Source organism: Rhinoderma darwinii, unplaced genomic scaffold (genome assembly GCF_050947455.1).
Source record: "Rhinoderma darwinii isolate aRhiDar2 unplaced genomic scaffold, aRhiDar2.hap1 Scaffold_773, whole genome shotgun sequence".
NCBI lineage: Eukaryota > Metazoa > Chordata > Amphibia > Anura > Rhinodermatidae > Rhinoderma > Rhinoderma darwinii.
This window is the reverse complement of record NW_027464337.1, coordinates 40,928-58,296: the sequence shown is the minus strand read 5'-3', so window position 1 is coordinate 58,296 and position 17,369 is coordinate 40,928. Positions and strand designations below refer to the sequence as shown.

At 42.7% G+C, this 17,369-nt stretch overlaps 1 protein-coding gene across 3 annotated transcripts in view; it reads right to left on the bottom strand.

Moving 5' to 3' along the window:
• Positions 1 to 817: 817 nt before the first annotated feature.
• LOC142730621 (plasma membrane calcium-transporting ATPase 2-like) overlaps positions 818 to 17,369 on the bottom strand; it is a 56,546-nt gene continuing 39,994 nt past the window's right edge. The window contains exons 5-7 of one of the 3 annotated variants that reach the window (XM_075849374.1): positions 16,585 to 16,750; positions 8,845 to 8,899; positions 6,196 to 6,281 (exon numbers count right to left, since the gene is read on the bottom strand). In XM_075849374.1, the coding sequence (XP_075705489.1) occupies positions 8,892 to 8,899; positions 16,585 to 16,750 (174 nt within the window). In that variant the 3' untranslated portion in view covers positions 6,196 to 6,281; positions 8,845 to 8,891. Of the gene's footprint in view, positions 6,282 to 8,844; positions 8,900 to 16,584; positions 16,751 to 17,369 lie in introns of all 3 variants that reach the window. The other 2 variants (XM_075849373.1, XM_075849372.1) reach the window with 2 other exon arrangements.

Genomic DNA, 17,369 nt, shown 5'->3' with positions numbered 1-17,369 from the left:
TGAACCTTACCGTACCCCCCGCATGAGGCGTGTGAACCTTACTGGGCTGGTGGGGGAGCAGCGTGGAGAGGGAGGTCACAGACTCGCATGGTGACCTAGTTACAGATGTTACCCTCACCTTTTATACTAACCAAACCCATTCATGCAGAGGTAAACCCCACGGCGTGGACCCACCTGCCATAGAACGGAAGAACTTCCTTCTGACGCCTAATTGGCAATCTGCTCCCTGGAGCCGTATTCGACATTAATACCAGTGTCCCTGTGTATTCACATGTGCGGGACTGCGGGTAAAAGCCCAAGCACTCTCTTTATTTTGTCTTCATGATGGGACATGACGAGACGGCGGCTCATCGCGTGATTATTACCGGTCACACCGGGGATTGACATTCACTGGCCCTCATCTCTCATGTACATAGTGATGGTATATTGATGAGATGTGGCGCCATTGTCTGATCAGTCAGGATGCGTCATAATGTACATAACCGCCATCATGGTCTCTACATTCATGTCTATTCCAAGGGTAGAAACCTTGACAAACATTACATGTGGTTAAAAACTGCATGGAAAGCACCGATTGTGACTGTTGTGCGGGCGGACGGGAAGATTATCACTTATAATGTATAGACTGCAGTGCGATAACACCGCAGAGCGCGAGCCGCTCACGGACGCCCGCTGCCGATACTCAGCTCCGTCACAAGACGCTTAGAGGGCTGAGGAGTGATCCTAGAGGTTATTAACCCCTTCCAGCCCAGCGGTCAGCACCCCTATATTCACCTCACACACAACAAATAAGAGCGGGGACTCCGGTTTCATGCTGCTTTGTCAATTTATTGATTTTTTTATTGTTTTTAATTTGACTTTGTTTCCACTTGTGCTCCTGCCAGGAATCACCAGAAAGACAATCACAGCAGCAAGAGTAACCCTCAGCATTGCTGGTCGTAGGTTAGAAAATCATTGACATCACTTATTTCACTTTTTTCCTTTTTAAACTTTTTTTTTTTTTTTCTCTTTTAAAACCACAAACATTCCAGTATGACACGCAGGGGAGGGTCAGCGATACAGAGCATTACCTTTTGCATAGTATTAAATGAACATAGACGACATGGTTTTATTTACAATTAGTATCATCTAGAATTAAAAAAGTATGTAAAAATGGGTGAACCAAGGGTTTCCTCCCCCACTGCTAAAAAAGGCCAAGCGCAGAGCAGACCCTATAGCACAGACAGAGGAAACCCATTAAATATCGGTATATATATATATATGTATAGATCTTTATATAGACTTTGTTCACATCTCCCATGCTGCTAAGGACAGGACATAGAAAGCACATGTGTTAATAATGAGCCTTTATAAATACACACAGTTCCATCTCCTGAATTCCCCTCCAGTCTCGGAGTGCGACTCTTGCGCTGCCATCATGCGTGCAAACATTTGTTAACCAGTTCATAAGTCAGGACGGACACGGGAAGCAGCTGCGGCTCAATCACTTGTGGGAACATGAAGCCTGTGCATTGGTCAGCGGTTCATTTCTGCCACCTCCATGTTGGGTTATGTCTTGTGGCCGTCGATCAACATGGAATACACCGGAGCCGGGATCGGCAGGCCTCCGCATTGAATGTAGCACAGTGCTCGGCTGAATCTAGAGAAGACCAGAGACAAGATGGCGATGATGGTGATGGGCCAGACACGCTTATTGCTGTGATACATGCTTTGAGTGGCAGCTTTCATCAGACGTTTCTTCATGTGGAGATTCGTGGCTCCCGTTTCCATGCACAGTGGGCTGTATCTGTGCCACGTACTGCTAATATACAGGAAAGATGCCTGCACTTTTCTGATTCCACTGTAATCTTTCAATATTTTTAAAAAAGTAAAAAAAGAATAAAAAAAAATAAAAAGATTGCGAAATGGAAGTCACGTGGACATAAAGCCAGGAGAGGAGCCGTGATCTGTGGCCTTTAGCTACAGGAACCTTCAGTGGATTCAATATATGTAGAACCCGGGGCCCCTCCCAACAAAGAGAAGCCATACTGACGTGGTGGAGAGAAGGACACTCTTTTTGGCCTTCGTTGGGCTAATAAAGCACTAGGGACACATTCAGCGCTAGACGCAATGTAAACCAGGCCTTAAAGGGGTTTTCAAGGATTAAAAAATAGGGTCTGCTTTTTTCATTAATGTGTCTTATGATGAACTGGGAAAGATTCTTTGTGGGGTGAAATGGGCAAAAAACAGCGATTCGACCTTTTTGTTTTTTGGGTTCCGTATTTCTGATGTACATAGAGCGGTAAAAACGACGCGTGAACTTTATTCTACCGCTCCGTCCCACAGAGATGCCAGATTTATACGCGTTTGATATTTTACAACTTTTATTAAGAAAAAACGAATTGTTAAAAAAAATAGTTTTGCGTCGCCATATTCTGAGCGCCATAACTTTCTTTTTAATTTTCGGACGATTTAGCGGTGTGATGGCTTATATTTTGCAGGGTGAGCTGTTTTTACTGGTAAAACTTTGGGGCAAATGTGACTTTTGATCACTTTTTGTTCCATTTTTCTTAGAGCCAAGGTGACCAAAAAACAGCAATTTTGTAAAGATTTTTTACTGCATTCACCGAGCGGATAAAATAACGTTATATTGTAATAGTTCAGACTTTTACGGACGCTGCGATACCGCTTATATTAATTATTTACTCTAGCGGGAAAAGGTGGGGTTTTTTTTGTTGTTTGTTTTTACTTTTAATAGTTTTTTTTGTACATTAAAAAAACAACAACTTTAGGCCTAATTCACACGAGCGTGTTCGGTCCGTGATATACCGTGCATACGTCGGCTGCATTTCCTGGGCTGAACACGCTGCAGGGAGCCGGGCTCCTAGCTTCATAGTTATCTATGACGCCAAGTGTCACTGCCTCGCTGCGGGAAACCTGCCCCGTACTGTAATCATTCTGATGGAAAGCCCTGACGCAGGTGTGAACCAAGCCTAATGAAAACCTCTGTGACTTTCTGCTGTAAATTCATTGTCTGCATCTGAGGCTGAGAACCCGTTCTAACGTAGCGTAAAAAACGGATATTCTGTGCAGAAATTCTGCAGCGTTTCCGCAAGAAGAATTGACAAACTACAGACCCTGGATCAGCGCTGGTCAATTTGCGCATTTCTCCTCCACTCACTGCATAAAAAAATCTGCAGGAAAGATTTGCTGCTACTGTAATGCTGTGCGCAATATTGTGCAGTATTCACGCTACACGTGCGGCGCTTGTTACAGTGTGTCAGAGCTCTCTCTCTCTCTCTTGTAACATGCTATGCACCTGTTGAGCAGGACTGGTTCTGAAGGAATTTTCAGTTTTTGGATGTGGTTAATGAATGTTTCCTATTACTCACAGCAAGCAGGGATCTTGAAAACTGTGAGGAATTAAAATACAAAGTATATTATATTGATGTAAAGCAGGAAAATCCCTTCAATAATATCTTAGCTGCTTCCTTCATCTGAGGGGATCTTAAGGAGGTTCCTTGTCAGCAGAAAGGGCCGCATTTACTAAAACCGGGATGTCGAACGCCAGTCTAGGGAAAAAAAAAGACATTCGGAGTAATTTGCACTAAATTTATGAATTTTGCACATTTGGGTCTAAAAGTCATAAAGTAAAATCTCCGCTTGCATCCTGTAGAACTCCGCGACCATGGCCACTCCCTGAAAACCAGGCACACTTTTATTAAGGCCTCATGCACAGCAGCGTGTTTTTGCAGCTGCAAGTCTGCGGGTGAATTGCGGTCCCGTTCATATCTATAGGACCATGCATACGACCGAGGTTTCAATGGTCTGTGCATTGCCTGGGAACCTGGACCTCAAAAAGCTAGGACGTGTCTTATATGGTTCGGGCTCATTGAAATGACTGTACACGGCCCGTGATTTGCGGGGCCCTGCACACCGCTACGGTCGTGTGCATGAGGCCTAACACTTTGCAAATCTGGTAAGCAAGGAGAATAATCACAGCATTTTGCACAAACATGGCATGCATCATGATTTGCAACTTTTTAAGGCACAGTTTACACCAAAAACGGGTAAACTGAATAATAAATGTGGGCCGGAGTGTTGACGGACTGTGACATTCCCGGCAGCCCTGCAGGTTATTATGGGATGTTCGTTCTGATCGTGTCTTTAGTTAAACCGTTCTTATCCGCGGTCAATGCTGATGATTTGCGGATGTCGCCCTTTCTACCGTACACTGGAGGCCGCGCCGGGGAGGCTCCGCATCTCTTCAGCCTCTAGTGTCTTACATTAGGATCTGTCTGTTCTAGATTCTCTTATATTTTCTAGGTGGAGCCGCTCATTACCAGGAGGACTTCACTGGATTATCACGCCGGTATTTCTGTGGATGAAGGGTTTACGGCCAGTAAGGTACAGATGAGATGACCCTCAGGCTGCTTTATATGTACCCGTAATGTCATGTTGGGCAATGTAACACTGCTGATAACTGTTGTATGAGAAGGGGGTGACGCCATAAAATAATCACCGAGTAATGATGATGGTTAAGGCATGCCAAGTCTGTGGGGTATGTGTAGAACAGCTCGTTATTGCATATAAACATATATCCCTATATAATCACTGGAATATGGCGTACAAGGATGGCTTCAGACCACTGACCGAGGCGAAGTCAAGCAGCGGAGGCGTTTATTGCAGCAACTAGATAAAGCGCTCCACTCTGTGTCCTGTGGCCGTGATTCCCATGAGGCCTGGACACGATTTTCCATGAAACCTTCAACTCTACAGCGTTTTCTTCTTTGCCTTTCAGCGACGAGACCGAAACTTGTAAAGAAATTACATTCGTCTTTCTGGATGTAAATAGTAAAACCAAATGTCAAAATGAAGATCTGGAATGAGGCTGCTACTCAGAGGAAGTAAAGAGGAGTATGTCGTAGCAGAGAACCGCTCAGGGCGGACACAGAGAATTATTGCTATTATAGCCCCATAAGGGGGAACTGGACGGAGCAAACAACCGGCTTCTTTTTCTGCAGCAGTCGTGTGTGAGGATGGCGGAGAAGCCATTCAGACTCGGATCTTGACTGGTCTCATGAAGGAACGTCCCTTCTACTGTCTTGCCACATTGCACTTCAAGTTCTAGAAATGGAATCTGTCCGAGGAACGTGTGCGTTGTCAGATCTCCACAGGAACATTGCTTTGTGCATGTCGTCCACTACAAGTGCTAGATACAAAGAAACATAACATTTTTCATGCACCCTGCTTGCAATAAGTATATTAGCATTTTTTTGTTATTTTTTTTATCTTCATATATTTCTAGGGAACAACATATTTCCCTTCTCACATGCATAAAGGGATTGTACACAGATTTTTGTCATTTTGTAAGAGTAAAAATGCATTTGTGGCTGGGGTGTTGTGCAGCCCCAGCACCTGTGAGGATACGCCAATGTTCACATGTCTCCTTTGACCTCTGTCAGGGGGTTTCCACATGTGTATATATATATATACACACACACACATCTGCTGCCTGTAAAAATCTCTCATATATGTTCCTCTGTCATTATGGGTGTAAATCCACTGTGCAAGTTGAGGTTTACAACTTCAAAAAGGAAAAATCGAGCAATCCACTATAAAGGATTTCGAGGGTGAGGTCTTTGCCTCGTGGTGGTTTGGTGGCTCATGTATCCGTACGAGATCAATACTGTAGACTGGAGAAATGCTTGTTTTTCAAGTCTGTCCCTTCCATGGAAACCTCCAGAAACGGATGTAAAAAATAAAGCAGGGCTTGTAGGTGTACATTCATGCAGGAACATGGTTGCTTAGAGTATTTTGTTTTCAGGAGGGAGCAACATGCGGCTTGTGCAGAAATCTGCCACAGTCTCTTTCCTAGCACTGTCCGGACAAGGAACAGTCAGGCGGTGTCCCCTCTTCTTTCAGACAGACACAAGTATTGATTGCTTTTGTGGTTCTGGATTATTTCTCTGTTGCAATGCCGTCTCCAGCTAAAGGGAGGTTTCCAGGCTGTGTATCGGACTCCCGGGACTGGAAGAGGTAGCGGATTTGCTTGTCTCTGTGGTGAGATTGATCCCACTGTCAATTGCATTGTTGTTTTTGTTGGGTGAGGGAGGCTCGCTGGAGTTTTGCTTCAGGGCTGGGTCTTCCTCCAGGTCTGTATCATCCATTAGAGAGATATGTGGCTGAGAATCTTCTATCTTAAATTCTGGATGGGTCATGAAATTGTGAATGGAAGTTCGAGAGTCCGGTTTTTCTAAACCTTCATAGAGAGAGCTACGGAATGCCTTCACGACGCGGATCTGTGTGCAAGGAGTCAGAGAAGAGAGTGAAAAGAAACACTGGGACAAATTATGCAGTTACAGACAAGAAAGGACATGGCATAGGACGCTCCGCTAAAGAGAAGCACCTTCTGCTCAGGGGTGAAAATGTGGGAACGTTCACTTCCTGCAGAGGGACAAGCGGCTCAGTGTTCTGTGCTTTACTCTCGGACACAAGAAGAAACGACACCTTCTACCAACAACCCTTAATAAACTGATGAAATACAGAGATATTTGCTCTTTATTAAGGGTTCGTGGATGTGGATAATAAAAACAAAGACCAAATTTGAGGCTAGATTAGCAAATAAAGGCCACGTTAAGTCAACGGTTCACAAAGATGATGTGGTGACACTACAGATGGGAAAAGCACGAAACAACACTGGCGTGGTCCGATGAGTAAGAGGCAAAGAAAGACAGAAAATAACTGCTGCATGTTTGCCATTGGTTTCTTGCAGAGACCAGAACAATTGCACGGCGCAGGCTCCCTCGTCATCCACCCGTCATTGACCGGCCAGACACTCGTCTAGGCTTTAACGTTCAAAAATTGTAGCATAAAACAATATTTGTCTAATGGCCACAAAACTGTCAGCGGACCCCAGCACTATTTGCAGACACGCTGCTATGGCTGCAGCAGACCTTTTTTGGTCTGAATCTTGTCTGCTCAACCATCATATAAACCGCTCCAGAACAATTGCTTATAGTGCTCGTTGTGGATCAATAGAAAGTTGAGGGTCTCTGGCAAGTAAACTTAGCAAACACAGCAGCAGAAACATGGCGGCCACAAGCAACACTGAACAAACACATGCCACAACAGACATAGGGTCACCAGTACCACAAGGAATAAGACACTGGCACACAGTGACTACCACGCTACACTCCAAGCCCTGGATAAGGTCTACAAGCGGTTTCTGCTTTTCTCATGCACAAAAGGTAAACAATTGAGTATAGGCCCAATATTCAGCGAGAGTGAATTGCCAAAATGGCTGCTTATCCGAGGGGAAGGACTGCTAAGACCAAACCGTACTCTGTCTGATCTGGGAATTATAAAAGTACAAGATGCTTTACAGGTCGCACTGATACAACTGTAGAGTCCGAGGTACTGACCCCGAAGGATCGCAGTCCCTGAGCCACTGGCATCTACAAACGTTGTTTTATGTAAGTAACATTTAGTAAAGGGACCTGAACTAGATCCTCTGTCCTCCCATCTCCAAGCTTTGTTTTCCAGATATTTGCCTTTCCTCTCACCTGTCCTGCACTGTGGATCGTGTCATTTACACCGCACATGATAGAATATGGGACAGGATCATCTCACGAACTTCACCATTTTGCATCAAATCTGAATATCTTATTTTTACTACTGACACGGATAAACATCTACATCAACACCCAACTAACTGTTACCTAATGTACTAAATCCAGGAAATCGTGGATCATTTAAAGTAATTGCCAGGAAACAGACATAGTAGCGACACAGACAGGGAGAAACAAGCTCTTGTTCTAGCGGGACTAGAGACGCCACATAACAGAAAACCGCTCTGAACAGAGGAACTACGAGACAGACATGACAAGTCTACTGCACACAGTGGAGTCTTCTTTCCCGCCAGCTGTAACAAATAACCGCAATAAAATCTTCATCCGATCCCTGCAAGTTAGATGGTAATAATACTGATGAGGAGAGAGATACATTCACGTGTCGTTCTATAAATTCTACAAGGAAGCGCTTCTAGATCTGGACACCGCTATCTCCTGTAGGACGTCTGCTCTGAATTCTGGAGCATGACGGATGTGACCGTTATATTATCAGTGATGTTTGGAATTTTACTTCTAGGTCCTTGGCTGCTATTGAAATAGTCCATAGTGTGTCTGTAAGATAGGGAAAGTATTCTGCGAGACCACAGGCCATGGGGACTGATCTACCCTGTGTTACGTGAATATAAAGTTAGAGCTCTGCCAGGGCAGAGACCGTGAAAATTCAACATGTGAAAAAGACGTCTGCCTAGAAGTAAGATTAACCTACCAAAAGGAGCACACCTGGGCTGAAGCTCCACAAATATTACAATGCCATGGGCTGACATATTCACTTGGAATCAACGTCATCACTGATGGGTCTTATCCCAACTGGTAAAATGGGGACCTTTCACCATAGTGTAATTTTATACTACAAGATCTGAGCCATGAGGCGGTGTCCAAAACATGTTGATGTGGAAACGTATTTTATATAGAGATTCTCTGACGTTCTGGAGCAGATAGGAGCCCAAAATCGAAACACCAGACTCGTATATTGTGTAAATAACGTTACCCCAAAACTCAAACCACAAAATATTTCTGTGAGTGCAGTTTGCTTATGCAGTAGTTAAACCTGTGAGGGAAGACAATCTCATTCTAGACCCAGTATGAACATAAATGATGAGATCCTCTAGATATTATGGTTGCACAGCTGGTTATTTTTGGGCATATACTCGAAGGTTTACCCCGGCTTCGTCAAGGTGAAACCCTTTAACTCTGAGTCACATTCAATTTAGTCTTAAGGTTAAAGACTCACAACCTCTTTATATTTCACTCTCTCTCGCTAAACCTTGGGTCCAGTGTTCTCTAGCCCTCTGAGAAAGACAAACAAAGTGGGAAAGGTTTAGACATAGAGCAGCGCAGCAAGGAAAGAAATGCAAATCCAGATCTACACTGGGTAATACACATTACTCTATGAGAATCAATATGTCTTAACAGTCCCAAGAGATGCCAACTGCTGAGAGCAAAGGACAGTGATGTGGGAGCAGGGAGGAGGAGGAGATGGTAATCGCTCTTGATTTGAAGTGTACGTTTCATCTACAGTCATGTTAACTCTCCGGGTAATCGGTAGAAATTCAGGGAAGATGTCCTATTAATGTGCTAGTCATGGACTGGAGATGCTAACCAGCACCCCTCCCCCAGTGAGCTACTAATATTCTCTATACAAAGCCAAAATCTTCAAGGACCCTGTGCTGACCGTGCTATACCCACCATTATCAATCCCATCGGCAAACGATGACCAAGAACCATTCTTAAAGAGGCTGTCACCAGATTATCAAATCCCTATCTCCTATTGAATGTGATCGGCGCTGCAATGTAGATAACAGCAAAGTTTTTTTGTTTTTTTTTAAACGATCATTTTTGCCCAAGTTATGAGCAATTTAATATTTATGCAAATTAGCTTTTCAATGGACAACTGGGCGTGTTTTCTCGTTTTACCAACTGGGCGTGTATTATGTTTTGCCAACTGGGCGTTGTGAATAGAAGTGTATGACGCTGACAAATCAGCGTCATACATTTCTCATCGTTCCCACCCAGCTTTTTTCACTGCAGACACACAGAGTGACGTCACCCACAGGTCCTTCAACCTTGGCGTTGGACAGAGAAGATACATGGGCTCCAGTATGACTAGTGAAGTCTTACAGTCGCTCGGTATATGACTAGTGAAGTCTTACAGTCGCTCAGTATATTATTAGTGAAGTCTTACAGTCACTCAGTATATGACGGGAAGTTTCACAGTCGCTCAGTATATGACTAGTGAAGTCTTACAGTCGCTCAGTATATGACTAGTGAAGTCTTACAGTCGCTCAGTATATGACTAGAGAAGTCTTACAGTCGCTCAGTATATGACTAGTGAAGTCTTACAGTCACTCAGTATATGACGGGAAGTTTCACAGTCGCTCAGTATATGACTAGTGAAGTCTTACAGTCGCTCAGTATATGACTAGTGAAGTCTTACAGTCGCTCAGTATATGACTAGAGAAGTCTTACAGTCGCTCAGTATATGACTAGTGAAGTCTTACAGTTGCTCAGTATATGACGGGAAGTTTCACAGTCGCTCAGTATATGACTAGTGAAGTTTTACAGTCGCTCAGTATATGACGGGAAGTTTCACAGTCGCTCAGTATATGACTAGTGAAGTTTTACAGTCGCTCAGTATATGACTAAAGAAGTTTTACAGTCGCTCAGTATATGACTAGTGAAGTCTTACAGTCGCTCAGTATATGACTAGAGAAGTTTTACAGTCGCTCAGTATATGACTAGTGAAGTTTTACAGTCGCTCAGTATATGACCAGTGAAGTCTTACAGTCGCTCAGTATATGACTAGAGAAGTCTTACAGTCGCTCAGTATATGACTAGTGAAGTCTTACAGTCGCTCAGTATATGACTAGTGAAGTTTTACAGTCGCTCAGTATATGACTAGTGAAGTCTTACAGTCGCTCGGTATATGACTAGTGAAGTCTTACAGTCGCTCAGTATATGACTAGTGAAGTCTTACAGTCGCTCAGTATATGACTAGAGAAGTTTTACAGTCGCTCAGTATATGACTAGAGAAGTCTTACAGTCGCTCGGTATATGACTAGTGAAGTCTTACAGTCGCTCGGTATATGACTAGAGAAGTCTTACAGTCGCTCGGTATATGACTAGTGAAGTCTTACAGTCGCTCAGTATATGACTAGTGAAGTTTTACAGTCGCTCAGTATATGACTAGTGAAGTCTTACAGTCGCTCGGTATATGACTAGTGAAGTCTTACAGTCGCTCAGTATATGACTAGTGAAGTCTTACAGTCGCTCAGTATATGACTAGAGAAGTTTTACAGTCGCTCAGTATATGACTAGAGAAGTCTTACAGTCGCTCAGTATATGACTAGTGAAGTCTTACAGTCGCTCGGTATATGACTAGTGAAGTCTTACAGTCGCTCAGTATATGACTAGAGAAGTTTTACAGTCACTCAGTATATGACTAGAGAAGTTTTACAGTCGCTCAGTATATGACTAGTGAAGTCTTACAGTCGCTCAGTATATGACTAGAGAAGTTTTACAGTCGCTCAGTATATGACTAGAGAAGTCTTACAGTCGCTCAGTATATTATTAGTGAAGTTTTACAGTCGCTCAGTATATGACTAGTGAAGTCTTACAGGCGCTCAGTATATGACCAGTGAAGTCTTACAGTCGCTCAGTATATGACTAGTGAAGTCTTACAGGCGCTCAGTATATGACTAGTGAAGTCTTACAGTCGCTCAGTATATGACTAGTGAAGTCTTACAGTCGCTCAGTATATGACTAGTGAAGTCTTACAGTCGCTCAGTATATGACTAGAGAAGTTTTACAGTCGCTCAGTATATGACTAGTGAAGTTTTACAGTCGCTCAGTATATGACTAGAGAAGTTTTACAGTCGCTCAGTATATGACTAGTGAAGTCTTACAGTCGCTCAGTATATGACTAGAGAAGTTTTACAGTCGCTCAGTATATGACTAGTGAAGTTTTACAGTCGCTCAGTATATGACTAGAGAAGTTTTACAGTCGCTCAGTATATGACTAGTGAAGTCTTACAGTCGCTCAGTATATGACTAGTGAAGTCTTACAGTCGCTCAGTATATGACGGGAAGTCTTACAGTCGCTCAGTATATGACTAGAGAAGTTTTACAGTCGCTCAGTATATGACTAGAGAAGTTTTACAGTCGCTCAGTATATGACTAGAGAAGTTTTACAGTCGCTCAGTATATGACTAGTGAAGTCTTACAGTCGCTCAGTATATGACTAGAGAAGTTTTACAGTCGCTCAGTATATGACTAGTGAAGTCTTACAGTCGCTCAGTATATGACTAGAGAAGTTTTACAGTCGCTCAGTATATGACTAGTGAAGTTTTACAGTCGCTCAGTATATGACTAGAGAAGTTTTACAGTCGCTCAGTATATGACTAGTGAAGTCTTACAGTCGCTCAGTATATGACTAGAGAAGTTTTACAGTCGCTCAGTATATGACTAGTGAAGTTTTACAGTCGCTCAGTATATGACTAGAGAAGTTTTACAGTCGCTCAGTATATGACTAGTGAAGTCTTACAGTCGCTCAGTATATGACTAGAGAAGTTTTACAGTCGCTCGGTATATGACTAGTGAAGTCTTACAGTCGCTCAGTATATGACTAGTGAAGTCTTAGTCGCTCAGTATATGACTAGTGAAGTCTTACAGTCGCTCAGTATATGACTAGTGAAGTCTTAGTCGCTCAGTATATGACTAGAGAAGTTTTACAGTCGCTCAGTATATGACTAGTGAAGTCTTACAGTCGCTCAGTATATGACTAGAGAAGTTTTACAGTCGCTCAGTATATGACTAGAGAAGTTTTACAGTCACTCAGTATATGACCAGTGAAGTCTTACAGTCGCTCAGTATATGACTAGAGAAGTCTTACAGTCGCTCAGTATATGACTAGTGAAGTTTTACAGTCGCTCGGTATATGACTAGTGAAGTCTTACAGTCGCTCGGTATATGACTAGTGAAGTCTTACAGTCGCTCAGTATATGACTAGTGAAGTCTTACAGTCGCTCAGTATATGACTAGAGAAGTTTTACAGTCGCTCAGTATATGACTAGAGAAGTCTTACAGTCGCTCGGTATATGACTAGTGAAGTCTTACAGTCGCTCGGTATATGACTAGTGAAGTCTTACAGTCGCTCAGTATATGACTAGTGAAGTCTTACAGTCGCTCAGTATATGACTAGTGAAGTTTCACAGTCGCTCAGTATATGACTAGAGAAGTCTTACAGTCGCTCAGTACATGACTAGTGAAGTCTTACAGTCGCTCAGTATATGACTAGAGAAGTTTTACAGTCGCTCAGTATATGACTAGTGAAGTCTTACAGGCGCTCAGTATATGACCAGTGAAGTCTTACAGTCGCTCAGTATATGACTAGTGAAGTCTTACAGTCGCTCAGTATATGACTAGTGAAGTCTTACAGTCGCTCAGTATATGACTAGTGAAGTCTTAGTTGCTCAGTATATGACTAGTGAAGTCTTACAGTCGCTCAGTATATGACTAGTGAAGTCTTACAGTCGCTCAGTATATGACTAGAGAAGTTTTACAGTCGCTCAGTATATGACTAGTGAAGTTTTACAGTCGCTCAGTATATGACTAGAGAAGTTTTACAGTCGCTCAGTATATGACTAGTGAAGTCTTACAGTCGCTCAGTATATGACTAGAGAAGTTTTACAGTCGCTCGGTATATGACTAGTGAAGTCTTACAGTCGCTCAGTATATGACTAGTGAAGTCTTAGTCGCTCAGTATATGACTAGAGAAGTTTTACAGTCACTCAGTATATGACTAGTGAAGTCTTAGTCGCTCAGTATATGACTAGAGAAGTTTTACAGTCGCTCAGTATATGACTAGTGAAGTCTTACAGTCGCTCGGTATATGACTAGTGAAGTCTTACAGTCGCTCAGTATATGACTAGTGAAGTCTTACAGTCGCTCAGTATATGACTAGTGAAGTTTTACAGTCGCTCAGTATATGACTAGAGAAGTCTTACAGTCGCTCGGTATATGACTAGTGAAGTCTTACAGTCGCTCAGTATATGACTAGTGAAGTCTTACAGGTGCTCAGTATATGACTAGTGAAGTCTTACAGGTGCTCAGTATATGACTAGTGAAGTCTTACAGTCGCTCAGTATATGACTAGTGAAGTTTTACAGTCGCTCAGTATATGACTAGTGAAGTCTTACAGTCGCTCAGTATATGACGGGAAGTCTTACAGTCGCTCAGTATATGACTAGTGAAGTCTTACAGTCGCTCAGTATATGACTAGTGAAGTTTCACAGTCGCTCAGTATATGACGGGAAGTTTCACAGTCGCTCAGTATATGACTAGTGAAGTTTTACAGTCGCTCAGTATATGACTAGTGAAGTCTTACAGTCGCTCAGTATATGACTAGTGAAGTCTTACAGTCGCTCAGTATATGACTAGTGAAGTCTTACAGTCGCTCAGTATATGACTAGTGAAGTCTTACAGTCGCTCAGTATATGACGGGAAGTCTTACAGTCGCTCAGTATATGACTAGTGAAGTTTCACAGTCGCTCAGTATATGACGGGAAGTTTCACAGTCGCTCAGTATATGACTAGTGAAGTTTTACAGTCGCTCAGTATATGACTAGTGAAGTCTTACAGTCGCTCGGTATATGACTAGTGAAGTCTTACAGTCGCTCAGTATATGACTAGAGAAGTCTTACAGGTGCTCAGTATATGACTAGTGAAGTCTTACAGTCGCTCAGTATATGACTAGAGAAGTCTTACAGTCGCTCGGTATATGACTAGTGAAGTCTTACAGTCGCTCAGTATATGACTAGTGAAGTCTTACAGTCGCTCAGTATATGACTAGTGAAGTCTTACAGTCGCTCAGTATATGACTAGTGAAGTCTTACAGTCGCTCAGTATATGACTAGTGAAGTCTTACAGTCGCTCAGTATATGACTAGTGAAGTCTTACAGTCGCTCAGTATATGACGGGAAGTCTTACAGTCGCTCAGTATATGACTAGTGAAGTCTTACAGTCGCTCGGTATATGACTAGTGAAGTCTTACAGTCGCTCGGTATATGACTAGTGAAGTCTTACAGTCGCTCAGTATATGACTAGTGAAGTCTTACAGTCGCTCAGTATATGACTAGTGAAGTCTTACAGTCGCTCGGTATATGACTAGTGAAGTCTTAGTCGCTCAGTATATGACTAGAGAAGTTTTACAGTCGCTCAGTATATGACTAGTGAAGTCTTACAGTCGCTCAGTATATGACTAGTGAAGTCTTACAGTCGCTCAGTATATGACTAGTGAAGTCTTACAGTCGCTCAGTATATGACTAGTGAAGTCTTACAGTCGCTCAGTATATGACTAGTGAAGTCTTACAGTCGCTCAGTATATGACGGGAAGTCTTACAGTCGCTCAGTATATGACTAGTGAAGTTTCACAGTCGCTCAGTATATGACGGGAAGTTTCACAGTCGCTTAGTGAAAGGCTATAGTTGTAGGAGATTAGATGTAAGATGTAATTCATATAAAAGTGAATGCTTGAAAGGCCAACATGTCACAGTCCTGGATGGTGTTACCTCCTAAATTCTGCTTTTATAACTCACTGCTTATGATTGTGAACTGGCCATTGGAAACATAAGCTATTAACGTGTAATTCCTCTTCTGAATGATTTTTATAATGGTCAACCTGCGACATTGTGGGGGTATAAATGTGAGGTTTGTCTCCTTTTGTGGGCCACATTGTTCAGCCAGGGTCTGGACAGAGTCACGCACACATATAAATACTTTTTAGTCTCTGCTTTCCGACTATACTTGTTAGATAACGGCTCCTCTGTCCTCTATGACCCGGCAGACACTTCAGCGTACAGCGTCTGCTCCTCCTCCATCATTAACCTGGGAAAGACGCTCTGCTCTATCCAGATGTTGGCTATTGGGTAATTACTGTGATACCAGCAGGTAACTGTGATAGTAGGTGAATGGGCGTTAGTCACTTCTTGTTATGTGTTGTACGGTGGACCAGGCTTCTGTGATGATGGTATCTGATTGGCTAGTGTAAGGGACACGCCCACATTCCACCTGTCTTCAGGTGCAGGTTACATATTGCATGTGGTGACCTGATCGGTCTATCTGGATAACACTCGTTACATCGTCTTCCTTTCATAAGAGTATCACTATGGATCTCATTGGCCATCAGTATGAATTATCATGGAATTGTTCCATTCCATGTTTCTTCTTCTAGCCTCAGCGAGTTGGATATGTTTGAATTTTGAACAATTCATATCCCTATATGATTATTATTGATATTTATCACACTGGAAGGACTTTTTACTCTGCACTAAAGTGATGTTTTTATCAGCGGCTAAATAGCATTGGCTGGTAAACGAGCGGTGGTGTCGTTATGATGATAGGGAAGCTGCTATGTGAGTATTCGTGTTATTCCTGTAAAACTCAAGAACCTGTAAAGAAGAGGCTGTATGAGTGAGCAGAAAAGTGACGGACCAGCACAGATACTGAATGAGGACAATGTGGTGGACAGAAAGTGATCAGTATGGAGGAAGCGTGCTACTTATAGACTGAGCGGTGGCCCCGGTTCCCTGTTCTGTCACTGTATATGAGCTCCAGGATGAAGTAAAACCTTTTCTGTGGGATTGATTTCCCTTTGGTTTTGGAAGGCAACTTGGAACTGATGAAAATACAGTGGCAGATTACATTGTGCTAGGGACTTCCCAGAGTTTACATCCAACCTCCTCATACCTCCAGCTAGGACCCCCACCCATCAGTCCTTTATGAGTCCATATTAATTAATCCACACAAATACATACATTTTGTGTTAATGAATGAATACAATGACATGACAATGAAGAGAACGGTATCTGTGCTGGGCTCTCACTATGGAGGACAGTATAGGAGATGGAGGAAGCCCCAGTCAGGCCTGCAGGCTAGTTGGCATTTCTGTGGATTTGAGGCAGTAAGAAGGCAAACTCACGCCCTGCCGCTGATGTGCTGGTAGGAGAAGAAAGAGCATTGGATAACGAGACATGACTAGGACTAGAAATATTGGTTACATCCTGGTTCTGGCTTGTGGTAGATGATTGTCTCCTCAGGGCCCCCTGAAAGGAAGCCCCGCTCTTGAAAGTATTCACTACTTCAATCTGTAACGGAGCAGAAAATGAGACAAATTTCTTTAACACTCCATGCAAGATGGCAAAATTAACAACACACAACAGTACAGAAAAGACACAGAGCACACACAAACGCAATACAACAACATGATATACAAGGAATACAATGTGACTTACACAACGTGATAAACAAAAGCACTAATATGTGAGCTCTAAACCATACATTGTAATCACATTGAAGTGAAGGAGAACTTCTGATATATATTAAATATCACCTTTGTCTCTTCTCCCCTCTGCTCGTAAAATTTACTGTATAAGATGATATTCAGGGGGTCATATCATCCAATACATTGTGTGACGTTCTTATGTAGGCTGAACTAGAAGCTCATGCTTCATTTCTTCTAATGTATCACAACAAATTTGAATGTGAATTTTGGTGGCACTCCAACATCTGGTCCAAAGTAGGCCACCGTGATATACCCTTGTTCAGAATTCTTGTAATACAGTAAAAGTGGTTATATCTTCCTCTACCAATACTTTGTATAGTCATAACCACTGATCTCCACCTCATACAGTCACTGTGAGGAACATGACTACACAAAGTATTAGTAGAGGAAGATAGAACCACTGACCACCTCATACAGTCACT